Here is a 20,159-nt window from a genome sequence, read left to right as displayed (position 1 = left end):
TTGTGCTGGAAATGTTTGTGGTGCTTGTTTAAGCTGCATTTATTCAAATTAACCACTGAAAGTAATGTTCCATATGTATTTAGTGTCTTAGAGGCCCAGATTCGACCACATTAAGGGAACTTGGATGAACGGGGTTTGACAACTGAGCCAAACACAAATGAAATGATGCTCCTACACATTCAAATGACACTTTGTTTTAATGTATATTGTGCTTACACTGTAAATATTCCTGGATTAATTTATGTTAAATCAAAGATACCATATAGGAAAAGTCACTGTAAATGAGGCTTCGATGGGAGGAATGCACAAACAGCGCCCCAGGGCAGAACCCAACCATGTTTTTTGACTTCTGTTACAATAAAAATAAAAGTCACTCTCATCGTTTCTTCAAAGATGAATAAACTGGAGGGTGAATCGGGTGCCGGCTGCGTTTATTCCCTTCGCAAACATGCTTATTGGCCGTGTAAACAGGGAAAAACAACATGAAAACAAGCTCACATTACAGAGTTAATGTCATTCAGGAGACTGGGATGAGCAAAACAACATTCTTTCACCCGTTTTGAGAACTCAACGCTGCACAGAGGGTTGTTCAGATGTAGGCCAGTGGGTCCTGTGAACCACAAGGCTGAGCGGTAGATGTGATTATCCCCATCATGTGATCTACAGCCGAGGCTATGAAAGAGGACCTTTCATTTGAGTTGAGACCAGTTCTCAGAGGATCCTCAGCAGCTCGGTGAGTCCCGCTAAAAGCTCAGCTCCTATGCATGCGCATTAAGACTATGTATATCTGAAACCGCGTTTCGCTAAATGTAGAGGGTGAATTTGAAATATTCGTGGATTTTTGCTGTACAGCCTGGAGCCAGCTTTATGTTCGGCCTCAGTCGTTCACATGTAAAGTTCAGGACTTAGCTAAAATTTTCACAGTAGCATTAGTTTTACTAAACTAGTTCCTACTTGCACTTAGAGTCTCCAGGACCCACATTTTACCGAGTACGGTGAAAACAACCATAACGTCACAACTGAGAACAACTGTTATTTGCAGAATTTAAAGTGGAGCTATTCAATTACCGGCCCACGGGCCACATGTGGCCCAGAACCAAACCCAGACTGGCCCAGCTTGTGACCTGAACTGAACTGATGCAACGTGTTTCACAAGATTTCAGTGTTTTAGCCGGGGAAAGCAAATTCTGCAGCCGAGCCACAGTCTACACATAATGTAGCACATAGTCGAAGTGCCAAAATACTGAGTCAACTACTTCCTTATTTCATTAAGTTCAAACAGCAAACCGTGCTTAATTTAATTAAGCCCTCAGGCCTTAGGGACATTTTTGTCCATTTGGGCAAACGTTTCCTCTTCATCTGGTTGTGTTGGCTGCATATGGCACAAAAAAGTCTATCTCTACACAGATTGTGAAATTAAAAAATAAAATAATTCTAACAGGTCAACAGAACACAGAAAAAATTACTACCCTCTTGTAACCTCAGAGGACAAAAATGTCAAAAAACTGCTATAGAAACTGATTTTTTACTGCATAAATCTCTTAAACCACTTCAGCACTTCACAAAACTACCAAAAATTCCATCATTTTGAGGATTTTTACCCTTTAAATGCCAGTTTGATTACTTAAAGTCACAGTTTTTTTTTTTTGTTTGTTTGTTTTTTTTTTGTTTAGGGAAAAAAAGTTATTATCCATAAAACCAATGTCAGGAGGCTGGGGTTTATTGTTATATTATTGTGCATTTGTGTAGCATCAGATTTACAACTTACTTACCTCTTATGACCTTAGTTGACAAAAACAAAAACGTCCATGTCCAAAAACCGCTATCAAACTTAACTGATTAATATGTTTTTGAGATTTTTAAAACTACCAAATTCAATCATTTTGAGGATTTTAATCTTTTAAGTCCCTGTTAAAACTGGAACATTCATCTGTATTGATTTAAAATGTCAGGCTATATTTCTTGATTTTAACATTTGGCCCAATTCAGCTTATATTTGAAGAGTTAGATGGGTTTATATTATTTCACCACCACTGCTGAAAGAAATGGATCATTTGCTAAGTGTCCAGGCATGTGAGCTGTACAAATTGAGCATATTCACATGCATAACATTAGCATCACATTAAGACAGAAGGAATTAATTTGTCATTGTAATACTTTTTTTTTTTTTTTTTTTATGAATCATGTGCTGTCATCGTATTTTTTGCATTTTGTGCAAAATTAAAAATTATAAATAAAAACTTTATTGAGCAATCTCTTCCAAACATAAATTAAACTTGTGTTGTCTAACCATGAACTGGACCTGCAGGCCGAATGGAGCTGAAGGTATAGTTGACGTCATGTAGAGGCGTCGGATACTCCCCAAACCGATAGATCTGGAAGCCCGAGCAGATGTGGAGAGATAAAACAACAACAACAAAAAAAAAAATTAAAAAAAAAGGGCTTATTCAAGGTACCTCCCCCACCAAATAAACAAATAATAATAATAATAATAATAATAATAAAAAGGTATGTGCCTTATAACTCAAATAATTAGTGTAAAAATGCAGGTAAAAGGAAAGAATATGTGTAAAAGGAGGCTGTTATGAGTCGTGATGTATTAGAAAGGATTTCAGACTGAACTTTAAATGAATTAATGATGTTTTCACTGAATTATAATATGAATTCCAAAGTAACGCAGTATCCCAGTATTTTCAGTCAATGCCCTCACACTTTTGGAAGAATAGGAAAACATTAATCCAAAAGTTTGCTGTAACATGTAGACTCATATTTATTATATGTTATAAGTCTGTAGAATTAAATGTGTCATTTTCTAATGAGCTGCTCCGCTTAAAAATCCTTAAAACATCATGGCTTTGTTGACTTTTTCATTTTTCTTTAAGGTCTGATCATGGTGTAGTCATCTGACTTCTAATCTTCGTCACTAAGAGGAACAGAAGGTTTTTTTTATTTATTTATTTATTTTGTGGTCATGGATCATCACAGCTCAGGGCAACACCTCAGTCCACCAGGCCACCCGTCAGGATTTCAGTGGCTCTCCTTTGCTTATCAAGGCCTGACAGAAATCCCCTACGAAGCCATATTATCCCAGACGGACACGCTGGAGGTGCTGGACCTCAGTTACAATCTGCTGGACGAGTATCCTTTACTTAAAAATAATAAATGAATGGTGTCTTGCTGTTGTTGAAATCTTGTACAGGCAAAAAGGTTAACAGTTAATTAAGGATAATTTGCACTTGTATTCAAAAAATTTAAACAAAATTCTAAATTGATGAATTATTTTTACATGTTTTTTTTTTTTTTTAAACAAATATTTTAACTTGATAAATTATTTGTGTGAAGTCTTTCTATAAACGTACTGTCGAAGGAGGATTTTTTTTCCTCTCCTTCAGCCCAGGATCTTTTTACCTTTTGGAGGATAGTCCAGCTATGCACAAATCATGCGACAATTTCTCACGTTTAGGTTATGTATTTGGTACAAAGAGAATAAATATTGATTCAGCGCTGAGACTTTTTCCTAAATCCACCTTAAAGGTTGGACGGAGCAGGCCCCCAACAAAGCGTACACAGTGGCCTTGTTCTAACTAGGCTCCACCCATGACAAAAGGGAAAAGATGAAAAGAAATCAAAATTTCTACCATAATATATTCATGTCAAGAGACAAACTTTGTTTTTAATTGTTATTATCACAGACTTAATTACGCTAAAATTACATTTGTTTTTTTTAGCGCAATGTGTATGAGACACCTATGCATAATTCCAGTGCAATAGTTTACTAATCTTGTGCAAATAGAGCAAAGTTATAGTGCAATTGTTATAACATTTTACACTCCTGTACAGTAAGGGTTTGTACAATCTACTACAGCAAAAACTCTGCAATATCTTACACTTCGGACCATGTGCGACAACAGCTGTATTCCCGGTACCATGCATTTTTACGCAAACTACCTCCTGGTGTGTAACGACCAACACCTGATATCTCGATAATTATACTGTTGTACGTATGTGTGACTAATATGTATCAAACATTGTACTCCACCATCATCCACAGACCGGTGAGTATGTCGAGCCCTAGCAGTCGTAGCATTTCCAGCTTGTTCTCCTTCATCCAATCCTTATCGGAACCCGGCTCTGCTGGGACGACTGGAGAAGCTCAGCACCCTGATCCTGGACTGCAACAACTACACGTCCCACGTCAAGTTCCCCTACATGCCGAGCGTCACCGCGCTGTGCATCAACAAGAACAAGGTCTACAACCTGCCCGTGTTCGTGGAGGAGGTCCGACGAAAGTTCCCCAGCATCAAGTGAGCCTAGGTTTGCTCTTCTTTCCTGCAGGGGGCGCCAGGGTTAGCGCATGACGTAGAACGCGTTTTTAATTCCCGCCCCTTTCATGCTTCTCTCATCCTTTCGACTGCAGGATCCTAAGCATGATGAACAACGAGGCAGCGCCGAGCTACTTCAATGGAGGAAGTCTGACACAATATATAGACTATAGGTGAGCATCAAAGTCCTTTAATATGTTTACTGCAGGTGTAGCAGACATTATAGACACATGTTGTTTAGATGTGCATGCTTTTTGAGATTTTAACCTTTATTTTTTTGTGAAACCAAAACCAGCATCTCCACACATGATTCTTTTCATATTTTTATTTATTTATTTATTTTGGAAGAAAGTTGTATGGGATCAGGGCAGTACAGAAAATATACTGTATGTATAGAGAAAAAACACATGTACTTCCAATATTTAAAGCATAGGTCTCCAACAGGAGGTCTGCAGAGGTCTACTAGTCTAGGTGGGTGCTACATATCTGAGTAAGATCCACACGAATGAATGCCAGGTCCAAAAGTTTCCCAGCAGAACACTGAATTATCACAAGATGGATTAAACGTTATTGACTTCAACTGTCAGTGGTCATAATGTTGTGGCAGATTGGTGTATAAACTATATACACAGTTTATGTTGTTTATAAAGTAGTCCAGGCCTCTTCTGCAGCATCTACATCCTTTCACCGTTTTTTTATCCTTTTCCTTGAATAATGGCGCCACCTTCTGGCTCGTTGGTGCAAAAGCACACAAGTTGCATCAGTTGCATCAAAATGTGGTTTCGTGGTTGGAGGAAACTTTTTACAACACTTATATTAAACTTAAACTTGAGAATTTCACAGACTTGTTAAATAAGCACAACCTGACACAGCTTCTTCTTCTTCTTCTTCTGCAACTTTCTGCAGAACTTGCTTTTCTGCTTTCCGTTGCACTGCGCAGGCTTCATGGCCTCACCACCACCGAGCGGTCCTCCTCGCCCGTGTTTGTTTAAACTGTTTAAACTCACGAGACGCTTTGTCGCCGCTTTTGTCGTCCCAGACAGTACGTGATCAGCCAGATCCCGGGTCTGGAGATCCTGGATGACACGGAGGTCCTGGAGAAGGAGAGGGCGCAGGCCAGAAAAACCTACAGGCTGCAGCGCAGCGCACACAGCAGCAGGAAGAGAAAGGAGGACGCCTCCAGGAAACACTCGCACATACAGAAAAAGTCTAGTAGCATATATCGTACTGCGTCGCCTTAAAGCAGTTTGAGAGTTTGAGGGCCACATACATTTGATCTCAAAGGGGTTGGAACAGTAACACAAAACATAATAAACTCATAAATAACCTTTTTCCATTTGTTTTAGAACCAAAAAGAGCAAATAAATTGTGTTTATTACACTTAATAAAATATCCTTTCAAGAAAATGACTTTTCTTGAGAAAGATTTGTGCAATTTGTAGGAATACAAGTTATTTTCATTGAAAATTTTAAAGGGATACGCCACCCCTATGTGCAATTTACTCACCGTATTTCCCGTTGGATAGGTGAGAAAAAGGCGTTTTTAAATCGGTCCAGACATCGTCCTAATCCAGCAGTGCAGGTGTTAGCTTTAGCTTAGCATAGGCGCTGTAATGTAGAGTAGTCAATTAGTCAGTCATTCGCAAAATTGACAAATAAACTCAAGAATTTGTTGCATCAACATTTGCACTCGATGTGAATGTGCAGGTCACAAGAGCTAATTTGGAAAAGTCAACACACTCTTACAGCGGCTATGCTAAGCTAAAGCTAACAGCTTTAAAAACGCTTCTCACTTATCCAGCTCTGGGGAATTTGCTGAAGTTTCACATAGAGGTGGTGTATCCCTTTAAGTAATTTTTACACTTTGCAAATTTATGCTGCGGCCCAGATTAGACCCTCAGATGGGCCACTTTTGGACCCGCAGGCCCTATGTTTAAAACCTGTGCATTAAAGCCACCACTTCTATGCAACGCTGGAGACATTATACAGATTATACAGAATTATATATATATATATACAAACAAACAAATGCATCCTGTGCTCTGCCTCTGCTTGTGACGACATCACATTATCTGTTTGTGTCTGATAATATATATATGTGCATGTGTATGTGTGTGTGTGTGTGTGTGTGTGTGTGTGTGTGTGTGTGTGTGTGTGTGTGTGGTATGAATCATATTAAAGATAAAACTCATTTAGATGTCCGGTGCATTATTTTCCGGTTCAGTGAGCATGAAAAGACATGAATATAATAATTTCAAGACAACTATTGGGAAGATTTTTTTAGATCTTGTACGGATGTGTTACGTCTATGAACATACACCGATCAGGCATAAGATTATGACCACCTTCTTAATATTGTGCCCCCTCTGCATGTGCTTGTGGTTGTGATACTACCAGGGAAGGTTTTGTGTTTTGCTCTAATGGGCAACTCCATGTTTGATAGATGCTTTTCTGTGCTGCGTTGGTTTTTGAATGTGCACTACTGTGTGTCCTCTGCTTGACCTGCATTGTATTTGCATTTCACTTCTAGGATGTAATTTATCGCTTGTCTGGGGACTGCTACTTTATAGTTATTGTTTTTGGATATATACCATGATCTGAATCTTCACAGACTACGACAAGAAAGCTGCTTCAGATCAACACTCATTAGGCACGAACAAAAATAACAGTCTATTTATTATACAGTAATCAGGCATAACATTATGACCACCTTCCTAAACAGCTGTGACTCATTAGAGAACGGACATGGGTCCTCTGAGGGCGTCCTGTGGTGTCTGGTAGCAGGATGTTGTTAGTAGCGGGGGTCTTTTTGATCCTATGGGTTGGGAGAAGGGCCTCTATGTTGGATCATCCCACAGATACTTGATCAGTTTGGGTTCTAGTCAATTTGGAGGCCAGGTCAACAATACGTGCTGCTCTTCATGTTCCTAAACTGCTTTTGTGTGTGGGGTGGGGGTGTCTGGTCTGGTCTGGTCTGGTCTAGGTGGGGGCCACATGACTAAGTAACATCCACATGAATGAATGCCAGGTCCAAAAGTTTCCCAGCAGAACATTGAATTGTCACAAGGTGGTTTTAAATGTAATTTACTTCTCCTGTCAGTGGTCATAATGTTGTGGCTGATCGGGTTCGACTCCTTGATGCTCCTGTTTCTGCTTTTCTCTCCAAACTGTCACTAAAGGCCAAACTGGTTTGTTGTGGACTTAACCAAATGGCATTGAGTTGTCACTTAGCAACCTGGCTCTAGGACCGGCCCGTTCCACTCATTGTTTATCGGCTGATTCACGTCTTATTTTCACTGTCTCGAAGGACATTTATACCCACAAGTCCTGTACATATTTGGAGTTTCACTTCCTGTTCTGAGCTAAAATGGTAATATTATACTAGCTGACATGACACTAATTATGTCCCCACCGCTTTGAGGCCGGAGCAGACCGGCTGATTCGGTTTACTTTACGGGAAGCGTAGCTTAGCTTAGCTTCGCTTCGCTGCGAAGAAACTGCTTCAAGATGAGAACTGCACCACAAGTAACCACAGCAGCCGGGTGGGTGAGCCAAGAGAGCTCACAGAAGCTCTATCTCTCTCTATCTTCCTTGTGAAACGTTAGCAGTTTCCACTCATTGTTTCCTTCCTGTTGACTCATGACAACTCCTCACCACCCTCCGCCCAAACTTTCATTTTCTTCTGTTTTCATATCACCTCTACGCTTTATCTTATCTCAGTTCCTTCCTCTGCTGGTGCGTGACTCCCTTCTATGCTCCGCTTTGGTACTGGGTGTTCTTTCATTGGCCCCCCTTCCTCCCTCCCTTCTTCTGTTTTTAAAAGCTGGGTCTCTAAACAGCTCCCTGTGAAAGACTCTGAGGAACTAGTGTGGCCAAAAGTTGGTGTTTCAGTGTTTGAATGGACCACAAGGCCTCATCCGAGAGACGTCAGACAGTCAGACACGTGTTACAGCTTCATGACACTGACGACGTCTCTTATGACATCAAATAAAATGGGACTAAAACATCAATGTGTAACCCCAAATTACTATTATAAGTCCTGACACAGCTAAAAGATGCTAACGGTCTGTCGGTGACTCCCACAGCCTTCCCTTGCATCAAGAAACCAGCCCAGTTTGTTGGGTGCATACCAACACTCCATATCGGTCTAATTACAGGAACTTCCCCCTCCACAATAGAAAAAAAAAAAAAAAAACACAACAATAACATGTCAACATGTCATAAATCAGTATCTTTTATTGTCTTTGTTTACTACGTTGGTGGCGTGAGAGAGAGAAATGTCTCAACAGGGACAAAATAAAAAAGATAAATGAGACACTTCAGCTTCAACAAATAACTAAAAAATAAAAACAACATATGAAGAACAGCACAAGGTGTTGACCTGGCCTCCAAATTCACGTATCAATCTAAATATCGATAGTATCGATACCAAGGGTAGTATCGATAGTATTGATACCAAGGCCCCGTATCGATATCGGATTGATACTAGCGCGATGGAATCGATACTTTTGTTCCAGTTTCTCTAAATTCAAAATGACAAAGTTATTCAATGATCATGACATTCCAAGTTAGAAGTATCAGTATCGACGGCGATACTAGCCCTGGTATTGGATCGATATATAAATTCCCAGTATTGCCCACACCTACCTCCCGCCACTAACCTGTTCTCAGACACCCCAGGACCCCTCAGAAGACCCATGTCCATTCTCTGGTGAGTCACACCTGGTTTGGACACACAAGGTAGACTACACAATATTAGAAAGGTGGTCATAATGTTTTGGCTGAGCGGTGTAAACTCATGTTCTCATGACTGTGCAGGAATGCTCCTAGATTATAAGGTGTGACTGATGCATGTGCATCCTCGTTATTGCCTCATTCTCTGTTACCTTTGAGTTTTTTTTTTTTTGTTTCTCTCCTATAAAGATAAGAGTTCATTCTTTTCACGGGCGTGGAATATAAAATTCTGACCTCTCTGCCAAACAACATGAGCCGTCAGGCAACAGCTGAGTTGCAACGTGCCTTTTTTTACGCAATGAAATATAACTTTATTGCTCCTAAAAGAAAGAAAGAAAGAAAGAAAGAAAGGAGGAGAGAAAACGACTGTTAGAGTATCCAGACATTCCTGGTGTAGCCAAAGAGTCGCTGAGGGCGTTTTAAACATTTTCTGCATAACTTCCTTCCACATAATAGATCCCAGTTAGATCTGAATGTAATGAAGACCATAACCATGTTCTAGTGAGTATAACGTTTCCATGGATACAGTGGTCCTTGGACTGTTATAACGTGTTAGAAATGTGCCTTCGTCTTTTGTGTTAGCGGGTCAAAATGAACCCATGGCTCAAAAAAAAAACAATGTTTATCATCCACATATCTAAATATCTAACCGTTAGCGCTGTGTTAAATGTTATTTATTCGGCCAAAAGGCTAAAGTTGATGAGTTATTAATAGTAACTGTTGGGTCTTGTGTTTGTTGTTGCTATGTGCTTAAAAAAATAATAACAATAAATAAATTCTTAGTCTTTTTCAGCTGTTTGTGACGTTTCTGTGCGGATCTCTGGGGGCTGAGCCTCCCTGTCCTTAAAACCTAGTGACGCCCCTGCTATGATCCATAGGCGCGCACCAACGTTACTGGCAGGTTTACGCAACACATGTCACTTTCTTTTCTTTTTTGTAGAGATTTTCAGAATTTACCAACATAGTAAAAGGAAAAATGCACTTTTAAAACATTTTGACATGATGTAAGGGTTAAAGTCCGTTCTCTTTTATGTGCATGTTATCACAATGAGCAGCTGAAGGCGCGGCTCCATAACTCTTACATCTTCCAGCCTTAATTAAAAAGGCATGCTGGGGCTCACTCCCTCTCTCTGAAGCCTGGCCTGCTTCTTATTCCTCAAGGGCTTGGAAAGAGAGTCCTGCCTCCCGCACCCCACCCTGCCTGAATAGCTGCCTCAGAGACTTCCTGGCCATCTGGCCACCGCAGCCATGGCTGGAGGGTGTAGAGGGTGGAGAGGGAGGGCGGTGGGGCTGATACCTCTGCTGCAGGTTTAGTCATGTTTAAAAGGAGAAGCTCTGCAATCTCATTATACACTGTTTCTATTATATTCTATTTTTATTATTAAGTACCTTTTGCTCGTTACTTTAAGAAACATCAGACCAGAAATATGAAAGGATAGATAGATAGATAGATAGATAGATAGATAGATAGATAGATAGATAGATAGATAGATAGATAGATAGATAGAAATTAAAGAAAGAAAGAAAGAAAGAAAGAAAGAAAGAAAGAAAGAAAGAAAGAAAGAAGATTAATTAATTGATTGGTTTATTGATCGATCGATTAATCAGGTCTTGTAATAAACGCTAATTCCACACAGCGGCTCTTCTGACATAATTTAATCAAGTTGTGTCCCACACTGTCTGAAAGGAGAGGGGGGTAGTAGAGGGGTGGAGGGGAAGGGTTGTGGTGGTGGGGGGGCCTCAGAGTAACAGGATTATTACCCAACGAGACGGACTGTGCATTTAAAGCAGATACGGAGACCGGAGCAAAGCTTTTTCTCTCTCTCTCTGTCTGGGTTCATCCTTGTTCTCTCTGTGTTTTGTCGCGTCGACGTCTACGAGCCGCACTGACACCAGGAAGGAGCGAAAAAGACGCAGACAGTTAGAAGCTTTTAATTAGTTCAGCTGCCTCGAGGCACGCGGAGAGCGAGAACGAGGCCGGAAACGGGGCTGAAGCGCCTTCAACATAAAGCTCTCAAGGCTCGACTAGAGGCACCGTGTAACTAAAACTATATGAATGAAATAATGTAGAAATCCACACGGATTTAACAGATAACTCCATGTTATTCATGTTAATGGACACTTTGCATCTCACTATCATCTATATTCCATTTGTTCATATGCTAATTTTGCACATTTTCTTTGGTTACACAATTTTTATTTTACTTAATTTTACTATATTTTATTTTATTTTAATCTTATTTTATTTGATCTTATTTTTACTTGTGGTTCTCCTGAGTTTTTTCATTTTTCTTTTTATTGTTATTTATTTATTTATTCATTTATTATGTCCAAGCAATTTTCTTTGTGGTTGTTTTAAATCTAAGTGTAAGTCTAAGGGTGCCAGAATGAGAAATAATAACAATATTTACACATTAATACAGTGAATAGACTGTTTTAATCCTGTATTATACAACTATACTAGCATATGTTGTGTATATACAACATATTACAGGGGAATCATCAATTTTATTTATTTATTTTTTTTTAATTAGAAAAAAATTCAAAGTAATTAATTTACAGGAAAACCTGTAAAAAAGAAAAGAAAAAAAAGTAAATAAATGAAACAAATTCTAATATACAGTCAATATTTTGCTGGTTTTCTCAATCCTGGTCGTCACCTTGTGAAGAACGGATTTGCGTGGAGTTTATGTTCTTATGTTCAATTACTCAGAGAAATAAAAAAGGTTAAATAAAAGTTAAAGCTACTTTATATCTGATCATATTATTAATATACTTTAAACAACCTGTATGCACAGAATTATAGTTCCTACTTACGCTCTCCTTACATTTAACGCAGAAATCCGTCTGTATAACATGTTCATAGTACCTCAATAAATCATTGTGTATTTGTATATTGTACTGTACATAGGTTTTACATCTGTAAACATTGTTTATATGCTATAAAAACAACCTTTACTATACCACTACTATTTATGGTGCATACATTTCTGGTGAGATGCTGAACCTCTACATGTTTAATGACAATAAAGTTGAATCTAATATTTTGTTTGTTAATCTGCCTCAGTCCATGACATAAAAAATTAAACTTAATAATAATTCATGGCATAGATATAGATCGTATGAAGTATATCACTAAGCCAAAGCTCGAGTATTGTATTTGCTTTTATTCTGAAAGTCCTAACAGGAACCTCTCTTTTACAGTGAGGATACCTTGTGCCTGTCAAATAGTGTCCCGTCCTTCTCACCGCTTCGCCGGCTGCCTTCAGCCAAACGGTGCACTGCGCTCTCGTCCGCGTCCAAGCCTTTAAACTGCGACAAAAAGGCGCTGTTAACTCGCAATCAAATTGCTTTATTTTATTTTATCTATTTACAAAAATGACCTTGAGGACTAATCGCAGCGGATCTTTTTCTCCTCTCCGGCCGCCTGCTTTGCAGCGGAATGGGAGCTGAATGAACTGGATACGGGAACAGGATACGGGACCTGCAACAACAGGAGGGAACAGGAGCCTGATATAATCCTAATGGCCAGCATGACCTACATACCACGGAGCTCAGCGGACGCATCTCAGCTGCACGGATACTGTTCAACCTTGTACCGCTGCAATAAGTGACCTTCATTTGTGTTTGTTGCTGCTGCTGCTCAACTATGCATGACAACACATCATCCGTGCAGCCTAAGTCCTATGCATTTCTAGTTGAGTCTACCGCTGACCTTTGAATAGTAGCCTTGGGTCAAAGAGGAAATGGAAAGCAAATATTAACCAAGAAAGTGGTCTGGAGTCGGTCATTCTGCTCTTTGGATTAGCCCAGGAGGTCTGCAGTCTGTGGAAGGTAGGATCAAAGGTCTGAAAGGAGCTAGGGCAGATGCCTAGATGCCTTAAGCACTCATAGTTCACTCATTGGCTCCTGCCAAGCAATAAAAACAAAGTGCTTCATAAAGAAACTCAAGCTAAAGCTTTTAGCCGAGTGACCTGTCTCCATTATGATTCTGAACTGCGGCCAGGCGTTGCCTCTTCTGAGGTACACGGATGTACCGCCCCGGGTCACCGAAAACTTCATCCTAACCGGCTACCGCTTCCCAAACTACAGCTTGAAGGAATGTCTAATGTCAGCTTTCAGGCCTACCAACGAAACGGGAAACTTCTGGACACATTTCCTTCCAGTTTTCATTTTCTTTTACTATTTCGTGGAGGTGTTCGGTTGGGAAGGCGCCCCCAACGGCGATGCTCCGTTCTTCTACCCGCTGTGGAACTACTTCATCGGGGTGTTCTGTCTGCTGATGGCTAGCAGCATGGCCCACCTGCTGAACTCGATGTCTCTGGTCGTGAGAGAAGTTTGCTTCTTTGTGGATTACGGCACCATCAGCGCCTACACAGTTGGGTCCTCGTTGGCGTACTACTACTACATCCATCCTCGGGCGGGGATAGTGGACACAGGAGGCCGCAAGAGCTCCCAACCTGCGGCGTCATCATCCTATGCAATCCCAGAGTTCTCAGCGTTCTTCGACACCTTCTACATCCCGTCCGCTTGCGTTGTGGCCATCATTTGCGTCTTATCGTGCTGCAACACTCGCCAAAGGTGGAGGCGGCATCGGTACATCATCCGGACCTTGGTTTTCCTTCTCCCGTTCCTCGTCTCCTCCACGCCGGTCTTCTACCGCCTCCTCACCAGATCGCCTTATTCTGCCGCCTCCTCGTCCTTCGATGCTTCCTCCTCCATGCCCAGCTTCTTCTACCGCCACTGCCTCTGGCTGGTGGTGTCGGCCGTCTTCAACATCAGCAAGCTGCCCGAGCGCCTGGCCCCGGGTCGGTTCGACATCTGGGGCCACAGCCACCAGTGGTTCCACTGCTGCACGTTTTTGTCGATCCTCGACGAGCTGCACATGATCAAGGCCGAGGTGAGGGCCATCCTGCTCAGCCCGAACCTGATACTGCCCCCCGCCACCCTCGCCGACCTACCTGGGCCGACCGCCATTTCCACCTACGGGGTGATGCTCCTCCTCCAGACCACCATTGTCTCAATCATCATGTGGTTCTCCTGGCACGCCAACTGCATCTACGGACCCCAGAGGGACCAGCTAGAAAAGGAACACCCCAGGAAACACCTGAAATGCCACTAATCGCGGCGGCATTCGCCATCTCGACTGTGAAGGAAGATTTGCACATGCACATAGAGCCATCGCACAAGAAAACAATACCCCACTCCAACTCCAACCCCCCTTTTTTGTGAGTCCAGTCAAGCTTTCATAAAGGGAAACTGGGGACAGCAGGAGACGAAAAGGATTACCTTCTGAGTTCACTGCAGGGTGGCTGCTGTCTGCTTGAGTGGATATTAAAAGTCCTTGCCAGTTCTTTCCCCAGAGCTGCTCCAGCATGTTCCAACAGGATGTCTGAGCGGTGGTGGGGATAATAACTACCTCTCGGGACTCTACACTCAAGTACAAATTGTTGCTACCTTGGAGAACTCATGTAATGTTTTAATCATGTGGCTTTGAAGTCAGTGGGGCCATTTACATAAGTTTCTGGTGAGCTGTCAGGTCCTTTTGTTTTTGTCTGTTACACTTCCCCTTCCCCCGACCTAGGACAATAACTCTGGACTGTTGAAGCCATTGTTTCGTGCTGAATTTAACCACTTCTTTTCCCCCGACCTTTGTTAACTGTACCATCTCTTCCTCTGACTTACACAAGTCTCACTTCCTCTCTGTGTCTCAGCAAGTGAGCCTTGCAGGAGGAAGTGCAGAAATAGCCGAGGGCTCGTATCGGTCCTCCGTTTAAGCACTTTGAAGGGGCAGTTTGAAATCGCTCCTGTTGCTCAAAAGCCATGCTCCCATTCAAATCTTAAAGGACAACTACCACAAACAAACAAACAAACAAACAAACAAACAAAAAAAGCGAAAGACAATGTCTTGCTGACAATTTTTCCTAGAACACTGGGACTACTTAGATGTTAAAAGTGTGTTAGCGATGCAGGGGCGACATCTCCTGTTTGCATGGATGCACATTCCTGTCTTTTGTTTTTAATGTTTTGCACAAACAAACAAACAAACTTCAATAGAGCTCGCGCATTAAGACCCCGCTTTGTGAATGTGGATGAAACGAGGACGACAAAGCCGGAGGGGGGGGGGGCTGCTGTTTTCACGTCATGTGATGATCAGCAACCCCTCAGACTAAAAGCCATAGTTTGGAAACAGTGTTGATCAAAAATGACGTGACTGTGCGTCTTTATCTTCAGTGACTTCCTGCATAGATTTGCACTCGATAAAATATTGTTATTATATTCAAGTCATAAAGCATGTTTTAAAATTCTTATACGATCCCGACAAAATGATTAGTTTTAATCATGAAAACGCAATCCCTTGCTATTTTAATTGCTTAATTTTCTACCAATCATTTAAGATAAACAAAAAGAAAGAACAGTTGTTGTTTTGCAGCCTCATAAAAAGACAGGAAATGATACAAACAAACTAGCTGTCATAGAAAATTGCTAACTTAATAGTTGGCTATGTAGGCTGAATGCTAACCTTACTGAAGAAGCTAGCGTTTATTAATTTGCCTGCTCTGAATTGCAAAAGAAGAAATTATTCTTGCTTCCTTCTTCTTTTTTAAACATTCTGATCCCGGGACCCGCAACCCTGAATAACCCTGTTTTTGTTGCTCAGTGCTTCAAATTCAGACCAAGCCTTTCCACATGTGTTTAGTAACTAGCTTTTTCTAATATTCATTTATGTTGTTGTATACATACTTACTGTATGTGAATGATGGGCATTATGTGAGCCACAGAATTCATGGATGCAAAGAAGTCCTGCTGGCATTTTCTATTTTGTTGTCACGTTTAGCTGCTTGTTCTGGACTTTTCCGTAAATTTTGCACAAAATGTAACTTGAGTTGAACAACTTGGATTTCCATGGACGAAACGTCAACATGTAGAATTGTTGTTGTTGTTGTTGTTGTTGTTGTTGTGGACCACAACTGTCAGCGTTGTGTGCAGTTTATGCTTCTGCGTCAATTTGATGGCGTAGCTATGCGTAGTCATGGCGACAGTCTAAATCAAAAATTCCAGAGCTGGAGAATCTCCCAGCTGCTTCTCCAGCTCATGATTTTTTTTTAATTGGCTGTTTTGTATCAACAAAGATGGAACACATCAACGAAAGGTTAACTGAGGAAGTTCGGAGATGCAAACATTTCTACGACTCATCGAATGCAAAATGTTTGCGAAAGTTTCAGTCACCATTGTTGAAAGTGAAGCAGGAAGTAGAACGACAAATTAATCTGACTGGCAAAAAAGACACAGACCGTAGGCTACGTACGTAGGTTACGCCACTTACGTCCTGCGGAGGCATAAACTGTGCTTTAGAATGAAAACAAACTGGGAGAATGTGTGTTTTCTCTGTCGTGTTTGTCGGTTTTGTTGTCTTTCTCAGTTTTAAATAGAGGGTATGCACTGACGCCTGGGGCCACGCCCCCCTGAGTGTCAAAAACATGGTGAAATGCATCAGTAAATACAGTGAGAAAAATGTGGATCATCAGATAAAATGAAGGACTTGACAATGATCCATACGAACTAGTTTGGATTTGGAAAAATGGATCAGCTAGTTTCAGTTAGTTTTAGGTCATTTCAGTTACGATAAATGTAGCTACATCAAAGATGCTAACGCTATTGATCTGCACTGAGCAGTAATGTTAGCCATACAATATTGTAGCATCTGACCATAACTACGCCAAAACAACAACATCCACAAATTTATCTGACAGCCCTTCATCAACAAATACAGGGCAGTGATACATTTACTTCTTCTACTTTTCGCAGATACATGTAAAAATATAACTCTGACTCAAATCTGTGGTTCAGTCAATCACACAACAGCTCTTCACTTTTTACAATTTAGATGCTATTAAAGTCTATGATTCAAGCTAATGCTGCTAATCTCCATGTTCATCTGTAACTTTTTGCCGCTCAGTGGCCGTAACCACGGAGACTTCAGCCAGCTGTGACGTCACGTTCACACCCTCTATTGCAAACTCTTTTTATGTGAAATGTGTGTCGACAACACGATGCCGTCCGATCGGAGAAACCATGTGCACTTTTTGCCGCGTTCACTTGCACAACAGAGAGAGTTATTAGAGATGGAGGCTGAGCTGGTTTTGTACGTGTGCGAACACTGGAACTAGTACAGACGGACCGTATTGTGCGAGGCTGCGATAATCATGCTGTTTATGGTGCAAAAATGTTCCTTTAAGGCTCACTCCTGTAGTACTGTACTGATTCCGACACATTTCAGGTTTAAGTAGCGCTGTCTAATGAACGGGGCATCAGGTATCAGACGTTAAAGTCCGAAGTCGTCGAAATGAAGCAGACTTGAATCTATTAATGTTAAAGCAGTGTTCAGAATGTGAATGTGACTCTACAGACTACTGTATCTTACCCAGCGTAGTACTCAGGGGGACTGAAGAAAGACACGTGTTTAATTATGAATTACTAGAGGAGGAGGAGGATCCTGGTAGTCTGTGAATCCTCCCTGTTATTTTATGTAACTAATTTATCAAATAGCACCCATAATATGTTTGATTTGACTTTTACTGAATAAATTACTCAGAGAACCATTGTGATTGTGGCTGTTCATTCATTTCGCTCTGCAGAGGTTTGTCGTAATAGGTATAAATAAAAAATGTGGATGCTCTAAAGCGTTAGCAACACTGCATTTGGGGAGTTTTTTCTTTGTTTATGCAATTATGCACCATCAATTCCTGGGCATTAGTTTTTGCATATGAATATACCATCATATTTCTTTTTAGAATATGCCTGAGAAAAAAAATCATTCCCAGCTGCCTCATCCTTTCATTGTGCATTAGTGCATGTGCGGATCGATACTGAAATATCGATACCAGGCTATATAGTAAATGAGGCCACTAACTCAATATACTTCAGAGTTTAAAATAAATAAATTACTCTGATGTTTTGTGTTCTTTATGAAGCTATGATTTGAAATACACTACTTTTTTTTTTTTTTTTTTTAGGTTTACCAGACACATTAGAGCGTATTCACACAAAGTATTAGTATCGTATTAGTATGCCGATACCAGCTTGAATTTTACTCAGTATCGGATCAGAAAGGAAATCGATGGTATCGAACATCATTATTGGGCATTTCCTCATATAAGTTTCCTATTATTATAAGTCATGTGGTTTTCAGTAGCATTTACTAATACTCTACAGCGCGTTGTAAGATGTGATTTATAAATATATAGACCCCTTCCTGGCCTGAGTCACCGTGACATCACGGCGTTACCCGGAGGCAAAACAGAGGGAAGCTGGAGGCGAACGCTGTCACTGTTAACCAGCAAAAACGAAGTTCTATCACATATCACTCAACAACTCTCAGACTTAATAATAATATCTGGACAGACAGACTGCTCTACCTTCAAAATAAATGGATGACGGTGCTAATTTTCTAAGATGTTTGCACCCATAACGAAATGTTTAAGTTAAACTGGGCATCGCTTTTGCCTTTGAGTTGTCTTTGATGATACGATGAGAGCAAACATCCAAATATCGACCAGCTCCACTAGTGTAAAGTCCAACCACGCAACAAGTCTCACAACTCAGGCTTTTATGCTGCAACTAAAGAGACGTGAGGTGAGTTTAGCTACAGATTTGACTAATTCAAATGAGTTTCCCTGTGTTCATTTGAATGTCCAGAGCTTCCTCAATTCAGCCTAGTGCTGAATAGTGTTGTTGTTTTTGTGTAGGTGATCTGGACCTTCACATCAAACTCCCCCAATCCACCCCCCCAGTCACTTTTAGAGGCTGTGGAGGAAACGTACAAGCAAGAAGACATGATTCAACGCACACAGAAGCTTCCGATCCACTCCACCTGACGCATAACAAAACTTACACCAACATTATGACCGACAAGAGACTTTTGGACTTGGCTTTCCATGTTTTACCTCGGAGGCCGGAGCTGGGAATGACGTCACATCCAAGTTATCGGCGTTCCAGTTACAGAAGTCGGAAAACAAGATGGCCGCCTCCATGAACGCTCTTACCTTGTCCCAATGGAACTTAAACTAACTAAACTACATTTAGTTTGTTTTTTTGTTTTCTGTTCTGTAAAACTCTGTCTTTCTTTGATTAGTACCAAGCTCAGGTTTGAAGGGACATGTGTCCTCTGAGAGTCTCTTACATTTGGGAACATTTGGACTCGATCAGGGCTGTCAAACTCGTTTCAGTTCATGGGGCCACATTCAGCCCAGTTTGATGTCAAGTGGGACAGGACAAGTGACACAACAGAATGATAACTTATAAATATCAACAAGTCGTTTCCCATTGCAATTTCTGCTCTTTGCTGCCACCTGCTGTTGAGTTGTGGGTCCCAGCGCCACAAAATTAAAAATAGCAGTTACTTCTACTTTTGCAAGTCATCCCTGTGGCGTTCCACTTCAGATCAGATCATCATGAATGTACCAAACTGATAAGGCGAAGCAGGGAAATATAAGTTGTGTGGCCCACCCACATTTGATCTGATGAAAAAACAGAGAAGCAAACCTCCTGCTAAAACGCTGCGTATCTCCTTAGTTACTTAAATATTTAATAATGTCACCTAAGTTAGACTTCATTGATCCACTAGGGATTGTATGAATAGCTCAGTTATACATAAAAAACAACAATCTTGAATAACACTTGCAAAAAATATCACAGATTAGCGTATGTACAAATCTGCAAGACACAGAAATACAAGTAAATATAAACCACAAACTTAGACTTTAATCATCTACAAGGGAAAATGCTTGGTCACAGTAGTAAGTAAAAAGATAAAATAAAATTTAAAAAAAGTTAAAATAAATTAAAACATAAATAAAAATGTAGTAAAATAAAGAAAGTTGAAATAAAATAAAAATTAAATATAGGTAAAAGTCTAATAAAATAAAATCAAAATAAAATAGAAAATGAAATATAGGTAAAAATTAAATAACAAGGTTTAAATAAAATATAATATTATATTATAAGTAAGAAAATCTACAAAATTAGCATGTTACATTGGAATAATGGGATTAATGATACGGATAATATGGATTTATTTATTTATTTTTTGCTTGTTAATTCA

At 40.4% G+C, this 20,159-nt stretch overlaps 2 protein-coding genes across 2 annotated transcripts; both read left to right on the top strand.

Annotated features, from left to right (window-relative positions):
• Window positions 1–639: 639 nt before the first annotated feature.
• Window positions 640–6,498, top strand: LOC124996276 (leucine-rich repeat-containing protein 72). The gene is made up of 5 exons (XM_047569114.1): window positions 640–733; window positions 2,883–3,138; window positions 4,122–4,304; window positions 4,418–4,495; window positions 5,362–6,498. The coding sequence occupies exons 2-5, from the start codon at window positions 2,972–2,974 to the stop codon at window positions 5,561–5,563; spliced, it is 630 nt and encodes a 209-aa protein (XP_047425070.1). The 5' UTR covers window positions 640–733; window positions 2,883–2,971; the 3' UTR covers window positions 5,564–6,498.
• Window positions 6,499–12,140: 5,642 nt separating this feature from the next.
• paqr9 (progestin and adipoQ receptor family member 9) lies at window positions 12,141–14,936 on the top strand. Its single transcript, XM_047580208.1, has one exon. It carries the CDS (start codon window positions 13,041–13,043, stop codon window positions 14,175–14,177), a length of 1,137 nt encoding a protein of 378 aa, XP_047436164.1. The 5' UTR covers window positions 12,141–13,040; the 3' UTR covers window positions 14,178–14,936.
• Window positions 14,937–20,159: the final 5,223 nt, after the last annotated feature.

Source organism: Mugil cephalus, chromosome 1, assembly GCF_022458985.1.
Source record: "Mugil cephalus isolate CIBA_MC_2020 chromosome 1, CIBA_Mcephalus_1.1, whole genome shotgun sequence".
NCBI lineage: Eukaryota > Metazoa > Chordata > Actinopteri > Mugiliformes > Mugilidae > Mugil > Mugil cephalus.
This window is presented reverse-complemented; position numbering and strand designations above follow the sequence as displayed.